This window comes from Trichoderma harzianum (genome assembly GCF_003025095.1).
Source record: "Trichoderma harzianum CBS 226.95 unplaced genomic scaffold M431scaffold_11, whole genome shotgun sequence".
Classification (NCBI taxonomy): Eukaryota; Fungi; Ascomycota; class Sordariomycetes; order Hypocreales; family Hypocreaceae; genus Trichoderma; species Trichoderma harzianum.
Genome location: NW_020209259.1, coordinates 516,379 through 538,146, shown reverse-complemented (window position 1 = coordinate 538,146; position 21,768 = coordinate 516,379). Strand labels below are relative to the sequence as shown.

The window sequence follows — 21,768 nt, the reverse complement described above, 5'->3', positions numbered from 1 at the left end:
GTTTGAGTGATTACTCGGAAATTGACCCTCTATAATGTATCATAGCTAAAAATGAAAATATTGTTCATTAAAAAATTAAAACATGACTCCCCGTCCTAACATGCAGTGTTGACAACTAGTGGTATATGCAACGAAAAAAAAAAAAACATGAAAACAGAGGTAAAGATATCCTTCAATCCAATTATATGAGACTCATCAACACGCCGTCTTCTCCTGTCCAGCCAAAATCATCCATGAACATGGACCAATCTACGTCTTGGAACGGATCGCTGGCTGGTACATTATTGGTCATTGGCTGATCTTGCGCGACGGTATTTGTACCTGAACTTTGATCTGTACGGAATTCTGAGGTTTTTTTCAACGTTAGCTCATGAGATGTCGAAAGGGATGTGACAAAGGGAACAACTGACGAATAATCTCGAGGCATTTGTTCACGCCATCAGTGCTCTTTTGTGCCATGAGGAGCCCGTTCTTGAACCTCTCTAGACAGGCGTATGTGATGCCCGCTGCGCCGCGACTTACCCACGAAGGCGGGACGGAATCGAATTTCGGGACGTAGCTCCTAAACGACCAGAACGTTTCCATGATGACGCTGCCGCGGTACCAAATGTCCTGCTCCTTGACGGAGCAGCGCATGATTGCCGAATAAGCCTGCTGCGCGAGCAAGTTCGCTTCCTCGGGCGGCAAAGAGTCCGAGTCCGGGCCCCAGACGGAGTGGAGGAGGTACACGATTGTGTTTGCGGCGTCGGTAAGGGCACGACACATGATACCCGGGCAGTGAGAGATGAATTTTGATCGGGAGTCGAGGTCGAGGGCGGTTAGGATGAGGGAGCGGGCTGTGGTGAATGCCTTGAGGGTGTTTATGCGGAGGGAAGGGTTTGATGACGGGGGAGGGGTGGATGATGTTGGGGAGGAAGGAGGGGGGTTTACGACGGCGGTGTTTGCGTTGATGATGAGGTTGTTGTTTGTGGCGGTGATGGAGGAGGGGGACATGAAGTAGAAGAGCTGGATTTCGAGGAGAGCTGCGAGTTTGAGGATGCGGGAGATTTCTGTGTTTTTGAAACTTGTGTGTGAGTTATAGTCTTGAAAAATAGAGTTATTGGGATTTATGAGTGTTTTCGGTCTTACCTGTGTCGAAGCGAATGAGGAGCGGCTTGAGCACTTCATACTCGTTTTCCCAGGTTGCGACGAGGCTGTCCGGGACGCTGCCTACCGTCGAGGTTTGTGCGTGCATGGCCATGTGGAAGCGATTGAGGAACCGTTGCAGTTCGTAGGTGGTGATTAGGTCGGCCCAGTAGGTTGATTCGAGGGCGGCTTTGCACCGGGTGTCGCTGAGCTGGATAAAAGGGGGTGGATGGCCTGCGCTTGCCGATGTCCTATTAGGTGTATCAGCAAGATTTGTCAAAGATGTATGCTACGGCAAAAGAAGCAAAGATACAGGAGAGAAGAGATACCTTTGTGAGATCAAGCAGCACGCTATCCATGTGGACGATGCCTCCTCGTCAGTAGAGGTATAGCCGTGTCGACTGCCCACGCAAAACTGAGGATGTGAGCCTCGGCCGGTATGAAGACCGAGCGACACACAGGCATTCATGGCAATGCCCGCAAACATGGAGGAAGGATCGGTGACGAAGCGGATAGTCGGATACGGCCACGCGCAGACGAGGAGGATGGTGTGAATCTCGTCGATGCCCAGCACCGTGCTCGCCATCATTGTCCACAGGTTCTTGATCATGTGCTCGACGAGGGCGCCAAAGAGCTGAGGGTCCTTGGCATATCGTCTGCTTGTCACATACAGGACGGCCCAGAAGAGCATTGGTTGGGCGGCGTAGCATTCATCGGGCTCTTTTCTGCGGAGAATAGGGAGGAAGGGGTGAAAGTGCTGTAAGAACCTGAGGTTATTTCACGAGTTTAGCCTTCCAATCCTTTTTGTTAACACAGGGGAAGATTGTAGTCTTCACTCACTTGCTAAAATAATAGTCGATATCTTCTCCAGATATAAGGATAGAACCCAGGACGCGAGCCTCGGTAGGTCCGACCTTCTTTTGCTTCTTCTCGGGGGGTCGCGCTGACGGTACAGTAAGCTGGATAGGCAGGGGAGGTCGTGCTTTCTGAACTGCTGTGGACGGTGCCTGGTCCGAGGTTGCGGAGAAGGCTGTAAGAGGGCTTGGGGGTGACCAGGCAGATTCGCTGCCGGGGGTTTTGGTGTTGACGACCTTTTGTATGCTTCTTAATTCCTGTTCAAGCTGCTCCAGCTTGCTATATGAGGATCGTAATTTGTCAGCCACGATGGATTCTTTTCATCAAATAGAGCAAAGACGAGTTGAATACGTAGCCGCTAATGAGATACAATGAGAAGAAGAGACATGTATACCTTCGTTTTGTGACTCTTTTATGAGACTTGTCTACGACGCATGACATCTGCAGCTTGGCGCATCTTTGACATGGCTGGCCGGGGACTTGGCTCGTCTTGCAGCGGACCTTTTCATAAGATCAGCCTTCCACGTTCATAGTACTTTCACACGGAATACAAAATTGAAAATGAGAGATAATGAAATAAAAATAAATAAATAACGGCAAATGTGCCACTCACCTTTGAGTTGCGACAGTTGACACACGCCACATTGCGCCTGGTCCTCTCATCGTGGCTCGGCGAATCTGCTGACGGCGGCGTCGGCGCCATCGAGCCCAAGAGCTTTCTGTTTTTTCCCTCTCTCAAAACGCTGATTCAATTACAAGCTGCAGGGACATTCCCCGTGCCAGTGGTAGTTTTGGTCCAAGTCCGATGGGTTTGCTTTGCTTCTTCTTCGTTGCCAAGCCGGGAATCGAAGGTGAAACGAGCGCTGTGAGAATGAGTGGATGAGGCTTGTCACGGCTCGCGCGCTTTCGCTTCCGGCATTAAACTCGACGATCTGGAACAAGGTCTCCGTTGCAACTTTTTTTTCTCTTTCTTTTCCGACTCCCGTAGATGACGGTGGCATCGTTGAATCCTATCGGGGGTTTGCAGGCTTCAACTGGACTGGACATAAACATGCCGGAGCCGGGCTTCTGTTAAACCCGATTGCCGGCCCGGAGGACGTCACGTGGTCTGATGACAGCATCAGTCGATGTTCTTCAACTCTTGCTGAATCACGAGATGTTGCAAGTAAAGCATTGTCATTCCTCTATTGTATCCGTATCCAACCTACATGGGCTCTACTTCATCCAATGTCCCATCCAAAATCCGTTCCCACGTCTCCAGTCCCCCCTTTTATGGCTTATAAATTCGTACCACCATGCATGTAACCCAATCATTCAACGCTTCGCCTCCTATTTCTCCTTCTTGTCTTTATCCTCTGCCGCCTTGATTGTTCCATGTCCAGACTTTGCATATCCTCCCATCAGCTTCATCAGGACCCAGACGAATCCCAGGCCTACGGCAACCGCCGTTCCAACTCCCACCCATTGAGACGCTCCCTCGGTCACTACGGGGACGCTGATGTTGTTGATGAGACGGCCATCAGCTTCTGGCTTTGGGCTCACATGCCAAAACGTAGTGCCTGGGTTGAACAGACCGTCATACCCCAGGTTGATGCGGTCAAATGGATTGATAGCATAGCCAACATCTTGTTCGCCATTGCACGCCCAGAACACCGCGGGGTAAGGAATTCCTGCCTCTTCCTTGCCTGTCGGGGAGGGCTTGAGATACCGTAGATGAAGAGGCACCTCAACAGTCCAGTTCTTGGCCGCAGCCTTGTCCTTGGGAGGCGCCAATTCAAGAAGCACGTTGGATCCCCACTCCTTGGTTGTGTATGCGGGAGCCTCGAGATCCACCGGCTCGCTCACGTACTTTGCGGCTGCCAAATTTTTGGACGCAAGGAATAGCTCATCCGCCAACTGGTACCTGTCCGCAAAGATGACCTTCGGAAACGTAAAGTATGCGTATGGAGCGCACTCGGCACCGTCGTCAAGTGGAGGTGCTGTCGTTTTAAGACTCAGTTGTAGAGTGGGGTGTAAACCTGTTGGTTGCTGAAACTTGGATGTGAAAGTCCCCGGTGCAGCTCTGTGTCGCGCTGCAAAGGCAAACATAGTTGGTGATGGCGTCTTCGTTTCCCCGATGACTGCCAAAACTCCCGAGACACCGACTTCATGCGCCTCCATGCCCGGCGCGTCGCCTATACGTAGGATGCCGACTTCAGTGCGGCCCTTGGGTGATGCAGGCACAGATATCTCCCGCTTCTGCAAAGGCCATAGGGCTTGAATCTTGACAGACTCCGAGGTCGAATCGTAAGACATGTCCAAGCTGACGGCGTCCTTGAGCTCCTGGAGCTGTTTCCTGCATTCGGCGGCAGTTGGTCCTGAGCATACTACCGGACCGAGCCTCTTTGCAAACCCGTCCAGTTTCTCTAATTCATTGTAGAAGAATAGGGCAGGAGAGCCTGCTTGACGCTCATTACTGAGGTTTATGAATACCTATAGAAGTAGTTAGATGGTGATTTCCTTTAGGGATCTATGTGTAGATGAATCTCACATCGGGAGATGAGCAGTCTAACCGGCCAAATGCCTGAAGAGCCGTGCACAGCTTTTCCCTATCCCATCTGTTAGCCATTGAGTCTCATACACAAGTGGAAGGGCTAAACAAACGGGTCGTGGTCCTCTTTGATAGGGGTATATGATACGTGGAGGCCTGGAGAGATGCGAGAGCTAAAGGGTTCCAGCGTGTTATAGCTCGCCGGCGTTGCCCATCTCAGCTGCAGCTGGTCAAGATCGCGAAGAAGCCCAGCGATTTCAGAGGGAAGCTCCGGCAACGTCAGCGTGATTTTGTGCTCCCGCACCGCCTCCACCGCCGGGCCTTGGACTTTGACGTCGTTAATCTCCAGCTGGTTGGGGTCCATGTCCGCATCTTGCGGGCTGAAGTATGTGATTCTCTCCCTCATGATGGATGGCTGATGAGACGGGCTGTTGTGCGGAGATTGCAGTGAGTAGCTAGAGTGCGATGGTGGTCTCGAAACTGGATAAGGTATTGATTCAAATACACGCTATGCTTGTGCTGTGATTATAAGTGCGAAGTCCCGAGGGCGGCTGCTGGTAATTAACGATGAATGTTCTATGGATGTTCTTTGTTGTGATATGACGACAGCAGATGGAATGATCCGGCTGAGGTGTCCACTAAATCTGCAATGCCGCCTTTAGTGGGCGTTCAGGCACCCCCCCCAGCCGCTATAGGGGATGTGACCCCACTAGCTTAAGGGGGAGCTCATTTAGCCTACAAGATTGGGGCGTCCGTGTGTCTACATTATATATGAAGTGCCTCCTTTATTCCTCCGTACATGCTGCTTTCTTAACCTGAAATGAATTACGGAAGTGACATTTCAACTAATCAACTACCTAGAATTACAAGTTGATGAGGCCAATTCATGAGGCTCTGAGCTGCGACATGAGATCTGCTCATAGCTACGATGGCTGAGAGAGGCGTCGATGGCCAAGAACTATTATATCCACACCGAATGAGACAAAAAGTGTATCGTAAATGTAATTCGTGTTATTAAAATTCAAGATATTATCAAATAGGATTCGTGGAAGAAAACTCAATCCGGAACTCTCCAAAACGCCAAGGCATGACTGTCGTAAGCTCCCATCTCATAACACACAGCAAAGCCTGCTATCCGCGTCTGGTCGTGTACCGTACCCTACACATCCCATCGTATTATGTGCTTTATACGCATCCCATCGTATATTCATACCCACATCTTGTACGCATCTGGTCGTATACTCGGACCCTGTCCGGAGTAATAATAGATCTCACCCCTTCGACTCAGCCTTCGACGGTTAGATCCCATCTAATATCGCTGCTTCGCTTCATAAAGCGCGATCGGCACGCCTTGTCCTGGACATCCCACAATATCTGCCTTGAGATACTGTGCCGCCCAGTCTCCCCTGTACTCGATTCTTTCGTATCGTTGCAGAAGACGTACCACTATGAAGTAATCGTTTAGTAAAAGGGAGTGGGAAATCATGCCAGGATTCAAACTGTCCGTATACGCGTACGTGGACATTTAGTCCATTCTCTCACCACCACAGCATCACGATGGGTTATAAGACTCACATGTGAAGGCCATCTCCGTCATGGCAAAATTTTGCCCAATGCAGATTCGAGGCCCACCGTTGAAGGGTACAAATTGCCACGGCTTGGGCGTCCAGTGTTCCCATCGCTCAGGGCTATAAATCGCCGGGTCGGCAAACTTGTCAGACACTGGAGGATAGAAATCCTTGACACGTTGCATGGCGAGGGTGCTATAGAGGATGTGATCTCCTTTGAGCGTTGCGATGTCGGGTTGGCCCGGTTTGCCTAGCAAAGTCGAGTCTTCAACTATTGTTGAATGAGGTAAGTATCTGTCTTTGTGTTGTGTGAGAATGTATACGTAGGTGTAGATACTCACGGCATGTCCTGACGTTGAACGGGACCGCAGGATAAAGCCTCAATGTCTCGTACAGAGCATGGGTAAGACACGTCAAATCCTTGAGATGCTCATACGTTGGTGCTGCCTCGGGCCCGACTGTCTCGAGAACGCGGCTTCGCAACTTGCGCCAAATCTCAGGGTAATTGGATAATTCGTAAATTGTCCAAGACAGAGTCGCTGCCGTGGTGTCTCGTCCCGCCAACAACACGGCCATGATCTGGTCTCGAATGACCTTTGGGTCTCGAGAAAAGAGAGCCATGTTGTGCAGAAATGTGAATTCCTTGTCCGACTTGGATATCGACTCCAGCTGTTCCGGTGTGAGAGTCAAGGTCGCATCGATAAAGGGTTGGATAAACTCTTCGAGGACCTTGATGCCCTTGTAGTATTCGGCTTTGGGGATGAAGCGTCGGAAGGGTCTATGGAAATCGATTAGCAAGGATAAGGTAATAGGGATCCGAACAAGGCACTTACGCGAGTATGGCGAGAAGCATTTGAGTGTGCTGGACCTTTGTAAAAGCAGTGGTGAATTTACCATTGGGGCTATCAACGTGTTAGTCAATTCTGCAGTTGTAAAACTGCATCTGTAAAAGAAACATATGAAAGCGTGGTGCATAGCTCACTTGTCCAAACTATCAACACTTGAACCTAGCAGGTAATCTGTGATTGCATCCAGTGTCATGCGATAGAATAAATCACAAATATCAACCGTCTGTCCCGAGGGCGGCAGCTTCGAAATCAGCACATCGTTCCATCGTTCAAGAATGTCCAGATCTCTAATCTTCTGCTTGATAAACATTGGCCGGATCAGATTCCGGCTTTGCTGCCACAGCTGCCCGTCTGTCGTAAAGATGCTATCGCCAAGAAATGGCTCCCAAGTCCTGTGGAACATCTCACCCTTGCCGAAATGCGTAAAGTTGGTCGTGAGCAGTCCTTTGATGTGCTCGGGATCAATGGTCAAGATGGATCGGCGGCCGAAAATGGTCATTTCGACGGCGTGGGGGCACGTCGGATCTGCATCTTTGAACATGTTGAGAAAGTTTTCGAGCATTCGGTTGTTGGCGTGCATGTATCCGGCCTTGAAGAAGTGGTAAAATGCTAATGGCCCGGTTAGTGCCTGTGATGCTGCCCATTCCTTGGGTCACATAGTGTTGAGGCATCTGTCTTCATACCAGTAACCGGGTTGCCAGCGAGGTTGGAGGCTCGAACTCCATTGACTTTACTTAGTCGGTAATTGACAACCAGCCGCTCGATAATCCCAAAGGAAACGACGAGACATGGTACAATTATGAGCAGCGACCATGCCTGTCCGGGGACCAGCGCCTGTAAGCTCTGCAACATGGTGATCTTGAATCGATGTGGTACTATAAAATGGACATTTAGCAACAGGTAGAAACATTAAAACAACACGGATGCATCCTAGAACGCGCGTACTTACAGATCTATATATGCGTTTTAGGAAACAATGCTAAAGTAAAAAAAACATGAGAGTTTGTCTTTGATCCCCCTGTCGAATCTAAAGCCCCGCACGAGACTACTGGTAGATTGACCACAGCCAACTGTTGGCCGCATACATTTAGCACATGCAATGAGATCCTTCGTCGGATGGAGGAACAGTCCGTTAACAGTCCGTTGCGAGCGATGGAAGCTCAAAAGATTGCGTATGTCACAATTCAGCTGGTGGCTAGCGCGTTACCGCAGAGATGGTTCATTCCTGTTTCGAAATGGTCTTGTGGAGATACAAAGAGATCAAGAATCGAGAACGCCCGTGATGCCAAGACTTGTATGATGGATCCATTAAGTGAAATGGATCACTATCGCATATGCCTGCACATATAGAAAGTTTCAGAGTAGCTACATGTAAGTAGAGAGAACGCATGATAGTCCGAATCCCGCGGGATCCGGAGGCCTCTTTCAATATTCCCAACGGAGTAATAAGTGCGAGTGATTGATTCGTCATATGTTAGGTGAAGTGATCCAAATGGTTCTTGAATCATCAAACCACCATCTCATCTCTGATCTAGACTGCATGGCGATTGGCTGCCAACCTGCATCATCACCAAGAATGGCATCCCGACCCACGTCCTGTGTCGCGCATTCGACAGCAAGTCCACCAGCCTCATGGCTGATTTTATAATGAATTGATGTCGGGAGTACTGCAACTTTCACGTCAACCTCCTGTTCTCGCCGACAAATTCCTGCGGCTGCCATTGTTCCATCTTCATATTGAAGCATCATTCCCTTACACAGACGGTCTTTTCTTGGCGTCCCTTCGGGAACCTTCCGCCGGAAAAGCCATATCTGTTGGACATTCTTCAAGTCCACAATGGATACATAGGTGAAGCTTGAGCTCCAGCTGAATCCCCGCGACTGAGTCAGCTGTGTTGGGACTATTATGGGCGATATATCTGTATCATTGGCAGAAGCTGAGACAGCTGCAAAGTAGCTTATTCTTTGGAACGGAAAATCTGCATCCTGGAACAAGAGATGTGTAGCTGTGTCGTTGTCACTTAATTGCTGAAAATCAACCTCTGGCCGATCTGGGCACAAGTATTTGCCAAATAACTGGAATCTTCCCGTTGTCGTGATTATCTAGAGATACGTTCAGTTAGCGGTAATCATTTGTACGAAAGCTGTAGCGAAGCAGTAACGTAACAACATACAGCAAGAGTATCTGGGATACTATGGTCATAAGGCTCACACCTGCGGGCCCAAATTGAACTGATTCTCTCTCCTTTGACAAAGGGAAAGAAAATCGCAGCCATAGAGCTACTTTCTGTTACTGATGGTATTATCTGTGCCACAGGAGGTGAGTTGTCGTGCGGGTAAGGGAAAGGGTCAAAGTAGCCCTCGTCATGATGTGGGTAGATCCAGCGCACTGCTCCGTGTTGGCAATATACAGTGAGGCCCGTGATATCTTCAAGGGAGATGCATCGTACACGCAAGTTACCCTCAACTTCACGATTCCAACGGGTGAGAGCTGGGTCGGGTGGAGTTGGTGTGTCCCATAAATGGAAAGATCTCGATTTATGAATTCGCATAAATGATCTCTTGGAAAGTTAGATGCCTGACATTGAATGCCGATAATCGACTAACCTTTATTTCAACGCGGGCCTCTCGCATAGTAGACACTTCTTCAACAACATACCACAAGTTTTGAGAGCGAGAAGCTGCGGTTGGTAGAGCAGAGGAGTCGTTTACAAAGTCCAGACGTGATACACCAAGGGCATCCAGCTGAATCCTAATCTTGCCGTGTCCACCATTGCCGGTCACCATTCCAGTACTCCGGCACCAAGACTTGATGTCATCAAACGAAAACTCTTCGGTCTCAACATCAGAATCTAATAGAGACTGAAAAATACGCCACCTGTTGAGTGCTGACACGAATCTCCAGGCGGGAGATTCGGGATAGAGCCGCACGATAATGTCTCTTAATTCTTGAGGTATGCTGCAAACACGAGCGAGTATTGACTTATGATCCTCAATAAGAGTGTCATCGGCTGCAACTCCAACGGTAACATCGGGTAGTGATTGATAACGCGTCTTGGGTAACGACTCTGTCCATAAGGCGATTGTCCAAATATCATGTAGACTCGGTTTCTTTGATGCAATATTTTTGCTAATTATATGGAAACAGTCTATGTGATAGATAGACGTGTCATGTAGCGTTGCGCAGTTATAGCAGTCGCTTCTGCGACAAAGCAGCCATTGGTAAGAGGTCGATTTGGATTTCTCATAGACTGTAGTGTAATGTTCGAGTTGAGCGACTGTGGGGAAAGAAAACCCAAGAGTATATGCAAGGTATGATGGTGAATCCCACTGTCCAATAACTGAGGAGAGTAGAGTCAGAAATACGGATACGGCTCGAACTAGTGCTCACGGCGGGAGAGTCAATGTAGCTCACCTGCGGCAATCGTCTCGCCAGGTCGAATTGAATAACGACAGAATATGCAATATGGAGTCTGAAGTGGGATATGATAGTCAAGTCCTTGCGAATGAGGGACGACCAACATCTTGTAGATGGACAATATCGTGATATTTTATAATATAGCGTCTAAGACCTGGCAATTATGAGCTGTGGGAAGTCTCCAAGACACGCGTATTCGAAATCACCACCACATCGCATCCATGTAACTCACAGCGACAATAAAAGAAACTGTTGCCTAGGATAGGTTTGATTGGTGCGTGCCGTTGACCTTGTGCGCACAAGGCAGTTTGGCCATTCAGTTGTGGCATGTTAGGCTGACACCAGCGAGGGCTTCGCCACTAACACGGGCAATGCCAGGACATACAACCTGCCACCAGCCACCCCAATATGCAAATATCGTGAGGCGTATTGAGTATTATGATAAACTCTCAATCTCTCCATAAAACAGAGCAGCGATCATGCCTTGGCGGCAGATTAATATTTACTTAGTGTTCCATCTTATTTGGTGGGTGGCCTGTCCAGTGCTGAGACTCCATTTGCTTTCAAAATAGCGCCGTTCGCTAATTTTAACAGTTCTGCAACAAATTTGCCTGCCTGTTCATTGTGTTTTGTTTCGTAATTCGTAACGGTTTGAGTTCGTAGCCTGTTGAGTACCTTTGACGCCAAAGCAAGCGATTCTACATCAGCCACTGCTTGAGCACCAACAGGGTGTATGAGTATATTGACGAATAACGACATGGCTGCTACAAGCGGGTAGATGATGGCATGCCTATTATGTATTCAGAATTTGTACCGCCTTGAACTCGGACCTGATCCTCAAATAAAGCGTGTATTGGTACTTACCAGAAGATCTCTTGTTTAAGCATCGCTATTGGCCCATTGAGTAGATTTAGAGTAGAGCGGCTGGCCTCCAGGGATAAGTCGATACTTGAATGCATCGCGCTGTGAAGGTCTTCGGGTGGGCTAGTATCTGCGCCTTGAGCAGCCCCAAATCTCCTAACTGGTGTGTGAATAATGGTAAGAAGGTAATGATATTCCAGCTGTAGCTGAACTGATCTCAAATAAGTTAAAAAATTGGTAGCAGACGGTACACCGTGACCTGGAAGAATTGATAGCTTGGGGCGGAGTGCTGGGGGAACAGACAATCGCCAGCTCTCAAGCTCGTCATCTAGCTGGCGAATGCGAGTGAGCAGCTCACTGTCAATAATTTTCAGCGCAGAAGGCGAATAAAGTAGCCGAAATATTCTCTCTTTCAACATTCCGAGGTGCGGGTCGCCTGGTAGAAAGGGGATTACTCTATTCCAAGCAATGGCGTCGATATTGTCGGTATCAGTAGCAGCACTAGATGATTGTAGAAATGCATCATGATTCAAGTGTTCGTTATTAAGCACGCTAAGATCGCAGTACTCATTGGTGAGGACAGGAGGTAGGCTAGATAGGAGGGCTAGATCCTTATCTGATATATAGCATAGCCAGAACAGCTTCCGTATATGGTCTCGTCGGCGCCCAAGGTGGGAATTCTCAGGACTCGCCGGATGTTGTAAGTGCCCATCAAGCTCACATACCATTCGGCAAACAGTTGAATGCAACGCTTCAGGACTACTGCACTGGCCAACAGCCGTTCTGTACTTGTGCTAATTCTATGGTTTAGCTATTTCTCAACCCTCATTATTAGACCGAGGCACAAATGGGAAGATTTGCTTACCAACAACATTAATGTTTGGAGAGTTAACAAATCAGCGGGTCCATCGAGGAGACCCAGAAACCACTGCGCCCTCGCTGCACACACCCCGCTACTAAAGGTCGCAGAGAATTCTTCAGAAATTCTCAAATGGGCCAAGACGGCAAAGGCCGCCCAAAGGCACGCTCGTGCTGCCACATGAGTCTGAGAAGCGTGTACCCCTTCAAAAGTTTGGTAGGCTGTGTTTATCGTCTCTTCAAGAAGTACTTTATCAAGAAGAGGAAATAGTATGAGAAAGTAAGAGCTTGAGAGAGACTCAAAGGACTTGTACACCAAGTCTCTATCAGGCAGATCCCACAGTTCTCCAACGGGAGCGTGTACCTGAAAGGCTGAAAAGCTCCAGCTCGGTTGGCCAGAACCAGCTCTCGGCAAATAAAACTTTAATGTTGTCGTATCCTGGTCAGTTCTGGAAGCAATCCAATTCAGGCCATTTTCTGAGATGATTGGCATTCCTCTATGATACCAGTTCCGTCCAAAGAGACGAGCTATAAGAACAATGTGTGCGTAAATATCATCTTCGAAAGATGGACTATATTGTCCTGCAGGGTCCGAATCCTGAGAAGTTTGCTCTCTCGGTCTTTCACCTGCATGTAAATGCTGAAGTGCATTGGCCTGTGCGAGGGCATCTTCCAGATGTCTGATTCGATCTAGCAGCTTGTTTGCGTCTACGCGCTTAATCCTTTAACACATGTCAATAACTCCAAAACCCAATAATGGTTATTGATCTTTCGAATACCTGTTCACAGAAGTTGTTCGTTTTTCTCTAGTAACTGTACATGCCAACTTTTGATGACTGCACCAATTGCAGGGTAGGCTAGGGCCAGGTCGACAGCATTCTATCTAAAGAGACGGTCAGGATGGCTAGACAATTCCCTCGAGCAGCGGCTTACCTTTCTTTTGAAGCACACGTCACAAGCCCTTATCGGGGGCATAATTAACACAGTAGTCAGTAATAACAGAAGACAACGCCCAGGCAGATCGGCCAAAGTTAGGTACTGACAATTACAAGGAAAGGATTGAAAGTGAAGAGTGTTTGACTAATCGGTCAAAATAGCATGTTGTCCGATTACATAAGTTAAGGCTAGTCCTCTTTAGTTTCATCATCCCCCCAGCTGCCCAATCATATTACATCATTGCGTGGCCGCAACTTCATGTTGGGAATTTGGTCATTGAAGCATCGGACAGAGGGTGACCTCTTGAGTCCGTGTCCTATGATATCCGAGGGTGATTGTCAGTGTCAAAGCGTATTGGTATAAATAAAGCATGTTCCGCCCTCACAATAGACCTCAAATCCCTACCAATTTAAGTTTTGTTTCTGTATCACATCACCCACAATGACAGCTTCCATCATCTCCGCTCGTTGGACCAAGCTTGTGGCGACCCCTCGCCTCTGCCGTTCTTCGCATATCTTGTCGGCCGATGCCTCTAAAATCTTCATCTTTGGCGGAGAACTCCTGCCCCGACAGCCCGTAGACAACCATGTCGATCTAATCGAGATCGATGCAGAGTTGAAAGGTAATGTCTTGTCAACTATCTATCTCGCTCGTCCATTACAATCATATGTCTGACTTGAGAACTAAAAGCCCAAGTCAACACACTGCCAGCACCAGACAATGCACCTTCAGCACGTGTTGGTTCAGCTAGTGTCACCGTTAATGGAAGCATCTGGCTCTTCTCCGGACGTGGAGGTCTAGCCATGGATGCGGTTGAAGAAAATGGAAGCCTCTGGCGATATGAAGGCACAAGCTCCACTTGGCAGCAAATTCTCACCAAATCGGCAACATATCCCACGTCCCGCAGCTACCATGCAATGGCATTTGATGGTAAGCAAACCATCTATCTTCACGCGGGTTGCCCATCCCAAGGCCGACTCTCCGATCTGTGGGCCTTTGATACCGAGACTCTTGTATGGACTGAGCTTCCATCTGCTCCCGGGCCTGCACGAGGAGGAACATCAATCGCTTTTTGCGAAGGCAAACTTTATCGAATGGGTGGCTTTGACGGAAATTCAGAGCAAGGAGGCGAGCTTGACATTTATGATCCAGCATCTCAAGAGTGGCATACTATCACATTCCCCTCTGATGGCGTCCAAGGACCAGAGGCGCGCAGTGTAGCAACTCTTCTCGCAGTCCAATTGCCAAGCAACGAAAATGCTCTAATCACCATGTTTGGAGAGCGAGATCCTTCGTCTCTTGGCCATGCTGGAGCTGGAAAGATGCTAGATGACGTATGGGTTTTCAATGTCAAATCCTCGACATGGAGCAAAGTCTCATTCCCCGAACAGAATGCCCCAGCAGCTCGAGGATGGTTTGCCGCAGATGTCATGACGCAGCAAGGCGGGGATGCGGTAATTGTTCAAGGGGGTCTTGCAGAAGACAACACTAGATTGGGAGACGCATGGAGGCTGGACTTTTTGTAACGTAACGAATACTTCTATATAAATCCATCAATCCCACCCAAGCTTGAATTTCACATGTGTTGCGATATCCGTTTGAGTCAAGGAGCGATCGATCAGGCCACAATCCGCCAGCAAGGTCATCTATTGGCGAGATTTGCCTTATGTAATCGGACAAGAGGTTGTCCGTGGCGTTTTTAGCACCTTTTTTGACATGGAGCCGAAATGCTTGGCCAAATGGGCCATCTGACGGTGAGATAAACTCGGACTCTCCATGTTAAACAGTAAGTTTTCTTTGTGTACCTATACTAAGAAACAGATATAAATACTTAGGTAACAAAAACTGTGCACCTGTGTTCTACTTTCTATAGTTTTCAATATGAGCGTATCTTCAATTCTTCCTAAATTCTACCCGTGAAGTTTGCACAATGGCATCCGTTGACGAGCAAACGGCTTTGCTGAGCCTGAATGACATCCGGCCAACCCACGACCATGTTCCAGCTTCAGTTGCTCGTCGGCTATATGTGTCACACTTCCTGTCGACCTGGAACTCGAGGGTCTTCGAATTTGGTGCGGTGCTTTACCTAGCAGCTGTTTTCCCCGGAACCTTGCTACCAATGTCCCTTTATGCTCTTATCCGCGGTTTGTCTGCAATTATCTTTGCTCCAGCAGTTGGGTGGTACATTGACACGGGAAACCGACTCCAAGTCGTTCGCGTCTCTATTGGTAAGCTAAGATAAATCACTGTTTATAAGAAAGTCGCTTCCTAATACATGGCAGTTTTCCAGAGGATTGTAGTTGCGGCATCTTGTGCCGTCTTTTATGTGTTAGCAGCTGATATACCACTCACTCCTGGTGTAAGAGCAGGGCTACTGGCAGTTGTCACATTCTTCGCCTGCGTGGAGAAATTATGCTCGATATTAAATCTAGTCTCTGTTGAGAAGGATTGGGTGAGCCAGTTGACAGTGCCCATTTATTTGTTCTTGGGTTGTGCTAATGCACCTGACTACCTGCTAGGTCGTGGTTGTATCAGAAAGGAACCCAGACGCCCTCCAAGTGATGAATGCTCAGATGCGGCGGATTGATCTGCTCTGCAAGTTGTTTGGACCACTATTTATTGCCATGATAGACGCCCAATCCTCTCAGGTGGCCATGATTGTTAATTTTGCTATGAATGCGGCAACTCTCCCCATCGAGTACTTTACCATAGCTCGAGTCTACTTTGACATTCCGGAGCTACAAAGAGCTAAGATGCCATTGCAGCGAGGCACTACACCACAAACAGAGTCATTTAACACTACAAAGACCTTGAACAGTGTGATATGGCAGCCGCTGGTTGCCATGATCAGGAAGTCTGTACAAGATTTCTCATTGTACTTCAAGCATCAGGCATTCCTCCCCTCTATTGCGGGCGCGGTTCTATATTTTACGGTTCTCAGTTTTGGGGGCCAGATGATTACATATCTCCTCTCTTCAGGTTATTCCTCCATGCAGATCGGCATTGCTAGGACACTTGGTGTGGTATTTGAGGTCTTGTCCACATGGGCGGCACCTTGGCTGATGGGACGAATTGGGCCGGTAAGAGCGGGTCTCTGGATGAGTAGTTGGCAAGTTGTTATGCTAGTTGTGGGAGTATGTATATTTTGGGCATTCGATGGAAAGGACTCGCTCATCTCTACGAGTGGGCTTGTTGGGGGCACGGTGTTGAGTCGTTTGGGGCTGCGAGGGTTTGACCTGTGCGTCCAGCTCATTGTCCAAGAGGTAAGTCAAGGACAACACATTGCCACGGTTTCAAAACAACTAACAACTATATCAGGAAGTTGAAGCCGAAAACCGCGGCGTCTTCTCTTCCGTCGAGGCCGCGTGGCAGAATGCCTTTGAGCTTCTCGCCTTTGCGTCGACGATTGTCTTTTCCCGCCCCGAAGAATTCAAGTGGCCGTCGCTCATCTCGACCTTGGCCGTTGCCTCGGCCAGTAGTGCTTATGCAACGTTTGTGTACCTGCGTAGAGGCCATCTGTTACACCTCGAGGCACTAACAAGCTTCCTGTTCACCGAGAAGAAGAGACAGCGTGTGGATCGAATCACATCTAGACCAGAGATATAAGACACCACCGAACAGGAGACGGACCTGGTTCGGGCATAGGGTGCCGGCGTTGGTTGACGATTGGCGTTATAAGTTGCGTACCTTAATATGAATCAAGCATGATGAACTGCAGATCCCGCAGAAGAGGCTTGTTCCCTGCAAAGGAGAGCAGAATCGGTGGCCTGTTTGGGCAACTATTTTGCGGGAGCCATCAGGAGGATCTTTTGCGGCTCGGGCAATTAGAGTCGGGGGACACAAGCAGGATTTCCTCCTTGGGCCACCGAAGCATGAATCGCGCCTGTCTGTGGCTGGTGCGATCTGAGTACCTATAGGACCAGGTCAGCTACCGATCCTTCTGCTGCATGTGCTACAGTACAGTAGAGCATTGATGCTTCAGCTGTCAGCATCTTATGTTAGTGGCCAAAATGCTGCTTCTGTGGCTGGTGCGCGGCCGCTGAAGAGCTCTAATAAACAAGCACAGCTCCCTCTGAAGCCAGTTGAGGCTCTCAGAAAAGTAGGGCGCTCAAGGTGCAACGTCGCTAAGCCGCTTTGGGGACCGAGTGGCTTGTGGCAAGGCCAGCACCTTCACTTGACACCTCACCGAAGGCCGCCAAAAACGGGCTGCTGATCCACGTGCAACGGCCCTCACTCCACTTGGCTTTGACATCAAAGTCTCTCTTCGCCGGCCTCAATTTACGCTGTTTGTTTCGTATTTTCCTCGGCCGCGATGCTCCTCTTCAAAGTCTCTCTCTCTCCATGCTAGTCGTTCCAACCGCCATTCCTCAACTCTCGGAGTGCGCGATCATAATCCTCTAGTCAGATGCATGTGGGGTGAAGTTGGGGAAAGCCCACAGCTAGTCTCCGATCGTTTGCTTCAGTTCAGTCCAGGTCCAAGCGATCCGAGTACAGTCCGAGTACTCGTCCAGCAAATAATGAGCGGCCAGCCGTACGTCACCATTCGCGGCCGCGAGGATGGAGTTGGTATAAGAAACGGCGCTCCCGTATGTTGGACCCTCCCTCTCTCCCCTGCTCTCTGTGGTGTTGATTGAGCATGTATACGTGAATGTGAATCTGTGAGAGCGATATAGCGAATAATGAGCTCACATCCAGTCCGACAGGGCATGGCGCGAGATGTACATGCGCGATCTGCAACCCATGACACCAGCCGCGCGAGCTTCCATGTGAAGCATATCGGCCAGTTTGCCAAGAGGCTCGAAGATGTGCGTTTGACCCCTGTTCTGTTCTTGTGTCGTCTGGCGAGAGACAGTCTGACAGTGACCCAAGTCGGCGGCGCGGGCGTTTCCAAATCGAGGCCGGGCATCTCAGCGCTACAAAAATGTCCAGGCATTGCTTGTGCACTGGGGTTCCGACGATCTGTTTGTCCTTCCCGAGCTCGAGGATCTGGAGAAGTGCATGCGCGATGATTATGCGTTTGGCACCGACATCTTTTCAATCCCGTCGGAAAACTCTCACCTAGAGCTCATGATGAGAATTGGCCAACTAATCAAGGACCACGAATCGCCAGATACTCTTTTCATTCTTTACTACGGTGGCCATGCCCGGATTGATGAATCAAGGCAAAGCACGTGGTGTGCGTAAGTATTACCGCAACCTCTCTCCCTCATCCATTCATACATCTCTTGGTTTCGGCGCAAGCAGAGATATTCATTCTAACATGGCTTCAATAGTACTCGAGATCCCGACTCGCCTTGGCTACAGTGAGTAATTCTCAATCAGTTTATTGAAAGAGGTACCCTTACTGATACTGCCCAGATGGTCCGCAATCCAGACACTCTTGGAACGATCAAAATCAGACGTTCTCATCCTGTTAGACTGCTGTGCCGGAGCTGCCAGCGCAACCTTCCCCACCGGCAACAGCATCACCGAGACCATCTCAGCGTCTAGTTGGGACGCTATCGCCCCCGACCCTGGAAGGTACTCATTCACAAACGCCCTCATCGAGGTTTTGCAGGAATGGAGACATCGAGTCTTTTCCGCCGCTATGCTCCACGCCGAGGTGCTCGCACGTCTGAAGCATCCAAGGCCCATCACCATCAACGGCAAGCACTTCGAGGCCCGGTCTACACCTGTTCACTTTATGATGACGGCCAACCATAAAGCGCCAAGCATCGAGTTGTCTAGGACAATGCCAGAGGAGAAGAGATCTCTCTCACTTCCCACTATTCCCTCCCACCATGATCTCGAGCCCATGGGAGGCCCTGTCGGCGGCCTAACACCGCCACCCATGGTGACGGCTGGTGGACGGGCGGCAAGTCCTGCAGATGCCCTAGTTGGAAACGTCGTTCCGAATGAGCCTACTGAGGACACCCCTCATGTGATGATATCATTGGCATTAGAGGATGATCAAAGACTAGATATCAATGCTTGGGAACAGTGGCTAAACGCCTTCCCCGCCATGGCCCGGTACGTCAAGATCCAGGGTGTTTTCAAAAGCCACTCTACAATGGTCTTGGTCTCAATGCCTGTCATGATTTGGGATATGCTACCGGAGGATCCGGCTACTTCCTTCGTTGCCTTTATTCGCTCCAACAACATAGCAGCTCAGAAACCACAGCAGAACCCAATTACTACTGCCGTCCCAGCATCACGGTTTCAATCAGAGACGGTAGGGCCGGATACAGCCTCCCTCATATCTGGCGTCTCTGGCACCACCTTTGCGCCGACTTTCAGAAGCTCGTTCAGCTTCAACAATGCCGCTCGAGATGCGAGATCGGCTCGTAATGCAGCTCCGTCCAGTCAGCCTGGGACACCGCAGCCAGGACCAGCTCTCTCGTCATCTCCGTCAAGCAGACAACTACCGTTCTCCAGGTCCATGAGCTCCACAACCTCTCTTCCCGCTACATATGCAGGCTCATCCTCTCTCAGCACCAGCCCTGTGATATCCAGGCAAATGATACTCAACCAACAACAAACCCAAAGGCGCACTACGTTTGGCGGTACCGATGTTCCTGAGCCCCAAAGCTTCTCTGCACACGTAGAAAAGCGCCTGGAGGATTATTACCAGAAACAACCGCTACCAAATGATGGCGAGAGTGCCTTCCTCGCTTCCAATCTCGGAATAGAGCCTTTCCACCTCGGGCTGTGGTTCCACCACCGGCGCGAACGAGACTTGGTCACAAACAGGCTGGCCACGATGAAGGTTGGCGGCATGCCATTTAATGAGGAGGGGGGCCCGCTGTTGATCTTGCCAGCAGATCTCAGCCGGCTACTCGAAATATCACAGCCTGGTCAAACTCTCTTGTTGGATATCCGATCGCCCTCAGATTACCAAAGATCACACATCCGCGATGCCATAAACCTTCGAGTACCTCAAAATTTCATCAAAGACGCTTCACCCGAAATGATTGGCCGTACTATTTCGGAAGAGCATGGTCATGAGATCTTTTCCAAATGGAAAGAAGCAAGATGCATAGTGTTTTACTCTCGCGGATTGGAGAGTGCATGGGAGTGCCCCTCGGCAACATCCTTACTGCACAAGCTCTCTGAGTTCGGATGGACAGGAAGAAGTTTTGTTCTCAAAGGCCACTACCGCGAGTTTAGTGCATCTTTTGGGCAATACATTGTGGACAGCAAGAAGAATGCTGAGGCTGGCAGCGCCGAGCAGCAAAGCGGAGAGTTGTCTAACGAAGCTGCTGTCGATCCAACACAAAACTATGAGCAATATACGCAATGGCTTGCTCATGTAGAAGCAGAGGACCGATCGCGTACGAATGCATCATCTCCGACACGGACCACTGAGAGGACAGAATTCGTCGAGAGCCAGGAGCATGAGTTGGAAGCAGAACTAATGGCTCGTTGTGGCGATTTGTATCGAAAAATACAAGATGTTCAGGCCGGCAGAGATCCATCATGGTACGATAACTCTGACGTAACAGCGCCAATGGTCGAATATCTTGACCGTGGTCTTAACAAAATGCGCGCACATCAGCCGTCACCACAGCAAATGCCGACCAGTTCCAAGCTGGCTGCTGAGGGCTATTTTGATCCTCCTCCTCCTCCAGAGCTGGAGGATGGTGATGACTATGTTGAGATTACCAAGGGTAGCGGCTCTACCGGCGTCGCACGATCTGGAACTCAGCTCTCGGCGGAAAGGGGGAGTCCTGGAGATGAGCCTCTGCGCAGAGGACGCGGAGGTGGTTTATTAAACAAGGTGTTTCGGCGGACATAAAGCATAGGGGCATGGGATGAGTTTATGAAGAGGTTACGGATTTATGGCATTAATGTGCTCGGGTAGCACTTCAAGGTGTTTTTGGGGTATGAAGATACCACGGATGTAAGCTTTGGATATAAAATTGACGGCGTTGGGTTGTCTTGAGATATACATGATTTCTTTTCAACTTTTGTGAAATAAGATGTTTTATCAGCCTTTTGACTTGGAAGTGATGGCAGCTAGAGACCAATTGGTTCAATCAATGAGAGGCGCAGCCTTTTTAGAAAGCTCACGTATTTGTTAGATTTGCAACAGGATAGCTTCATAACAAGATGATTACCCGTCATTCCAACTAATTCCGAATATCTCATAATGACCTACCATATTCCGATGTTGTCTTCTTCTCTCAGGCTACACATGTGATCTAAGAAGCCATGCGCTTCATTATATGCTACACTCGATGGTGGTGCTATAAAAATGTCGCTCTTTCATAGAGATCTTCTACATCTAGCATATCATAGGCAAAGAGTCTTGAGAGAACAATGGTTACTGCCCTTTGCGATCATCCACTTTTCTGACTTTCGTTTCCTTTCTATTATAGACAATGTGAGGTATTAATGGGAAAGTAAGAGAATACGGAAATACTGCCAGCGCTACTGATAAACTGACTTGATCGCACGTTTCGTTTGCCTATCGTTTATAAACAGCTCAATAAACAAGTCCAATTCCGTTCATAGGATTCACCGATGCTTTTCATCTTTTGTATAGAAATCATATAAGTTAGGACAACAACGAACCTGAACTTTTTCTCGTCGGCATACTTTATTGTGCAGATACGCGTCAGCTTATGTCCTTACTAATTACCACAGAACATTCCAAGTCAGGCCCATCCGGGGAATTAACATGAATCCCTACAATGTATAATAAATAAATCAGCATCCGCATCCACACATGTCAAATTTACCCGCGTGATGACAAGGGCAAGACTGAAGTTAAATTGTATGTATGCCAGC

The 21,768-nt window shown here is 49.0% G+C and overlaps 8 protein-coding genes across 8 annotated transcripts; 3 read left to right on the top strand and 5 right to left on the bottom strand.

The window, feature by feature from the left end:
- Nucleotides 1-181: 181 nt before the first annotated feature.
- M431DRAFT_8036 (hypothetical protein) lies at nt 182-2,683 on the bottom strand (the record flags this gene model as incomplete). The annotated part of the gene is made up of 7 exons (XM_024922934.1): nt 182-345; nt 411-1,049; nt 1,129-1,376; nt 1,455-1,892; nt 1,966-2,259; nt 2,375-2,481; nt 2,594-2,683. The coding sequence occupies 7 exons, from the start codon at nt 2,681-2,683 to the stop codon at nt 182-184; spliced, it is 1,980 nt and encodes a 659-aa protein (XP_024771378.1).
- A 626-nt stretch (nt 2,684-3,309) lies between these two features.
- On the bottom strand, nt 3,310-4,916 carry M431DRAFT_92640 (hypothetical protein; the record flags this gene model as incomplete). Its single annotated transcript, XM_024924385.1, has 3 exons — nt 3,310-4,452; nt 4,511-4,568; nt 4,624-4,916. The coding sequence occupies 3 exons, from the start codon at nt 4,914-4,916 to the stop codon at nt 3,310-3,312; spliced, it is 1,494 nt and encodes a 497-aa protein (XP_024771377.1).
- A 903-nt stretch (nt 4,917-5,819) lies between these two features.
- On the bottom strand, nt 5,820-7,778 carry M431DRAFT_8034 (hypothetical protein; the record flags this gene model as incomplete). Its single annotated transcript, XM_024922932.1, has 6 exons — nt 5,820-5,956; nt 6,086-6,349; nt 6,420-6,856; nt 6,912-6,980; nt 7,061-7,535; nt 7,610-7,778. The coding sequence occupies 6 exons, from the start codon at nt 7,776-7,778 to the stop codon at nt 5,820-5,822; spliced, it is 1,551 nt and encodes a 516-aa protein (XP_024771376.1).
- A 356-nt stretch (nt 7,779-8,134) lies between these two features.
- On the bottom strand, nt 8,135-10,450 carry M431DRAFT_533129 (hypothetical protein; the record flags this gene model as incomplete). Its single annotated transcript, XM_024920883.1, has 4 exons — nt 8,135-9,029; nt 9,101-9,487; nt 9,534-10,267; nt 10,342-10,450. 4 exons carry the CDS (start codon nt 10,448-10,450, stop codon nt 8,394-8,396), a joined length of 1,866 nt encoding a protein of 621 aa, XP_024771375.1. The 3' UTR covers nt 8,135-8,393.
- Nucleotides 10,451-10,656: 206 nt separating this feature from the next.
- M431DRAFT_225443 (hypothetical protein) lies at nt 10,657-13,080 on the bottom strand. The gene is made up of 5 exons (XM_024913600.1): nt 12,997-13,080; nt 12,843-12,946; nt 12,071-12,785; nt 11,209-11,999; nt 10,657-11,134 (listed from the first exon to the last, which is right to left on the bottom strand). Exons 1-5 carry the CDS (start codon nt 13,036-13,038, stop codon nt 10,864-10,866), a joined length of 1,923 nt encoding a protein of 640 aa, XP_024771374.1. The 5' UTR covers nt 13,039-13,080; the 3' UTR covers nt 10,657-10,863.
- A 360-nt stretch (nt 13,081-13,440) lies between these two features.
- On the top strand, nt 13,441-14,525 carry M431DRAFT_92387 (hypothetical protein; the record flags this gene model as incomplete). The annotated part of the gene is made up of 2 exons (XM_024924348.1): nt 13,441-13,621; nt 13,690-14,525. 2 exons carry the CDS (start codon nt 13,441-13,443, stop codon nt 14,523-14,525), a joined length of 1,017 nt encoding a protein of 338 aa, XP_024771373.1.
- Nucleotides 14,526-14,929: 404 nt separating this feature from the next.
- Nucleotides 14,930-16,605, top strand: M431DRAFT_484660 (hypothetical protein; the record flags this gene model as incomplete). Its single annotated transcript, XM_024916222.1, has 4 exons — nt 14,930-15,227; nt 15,282-15,451; nt 15,519-16,262; nt 16,318-16,605. The coding sequence occupies 4 exons, from the start codon at nt 14,930-14,932 to the stop codon at nt 16,603-16,605; spliced, it is 1,500 nt and encodes a 499-aa protein (XP_024771372.1).
- A 911-nt stretch (nt 16,606-17,516) lies between these two features.
- Nucleotides 17,517-20,773, top strand: M431DRAFT_8031 (hypothetical protein; the record flags this gene model as incomplete). Its single annotated transcript, XM_024922928.1, has 5 exons — nt 17,517-17,585; nt 17,703-17,804; nt 17,869-18,179; nt 18,273-18,302; nt 18,358-20,773. The coding sequence occupies 5 exons, from the start codon at nt 17,517-17,519 to the stop codon at nt 20,771-20,773; spliced, it is 2,928 nt and encodes a 975-aa protein (XP_024771371.1).
- Between the last annotated feature and the right edge of the window lie 995 nt (nt 20,774-21,768).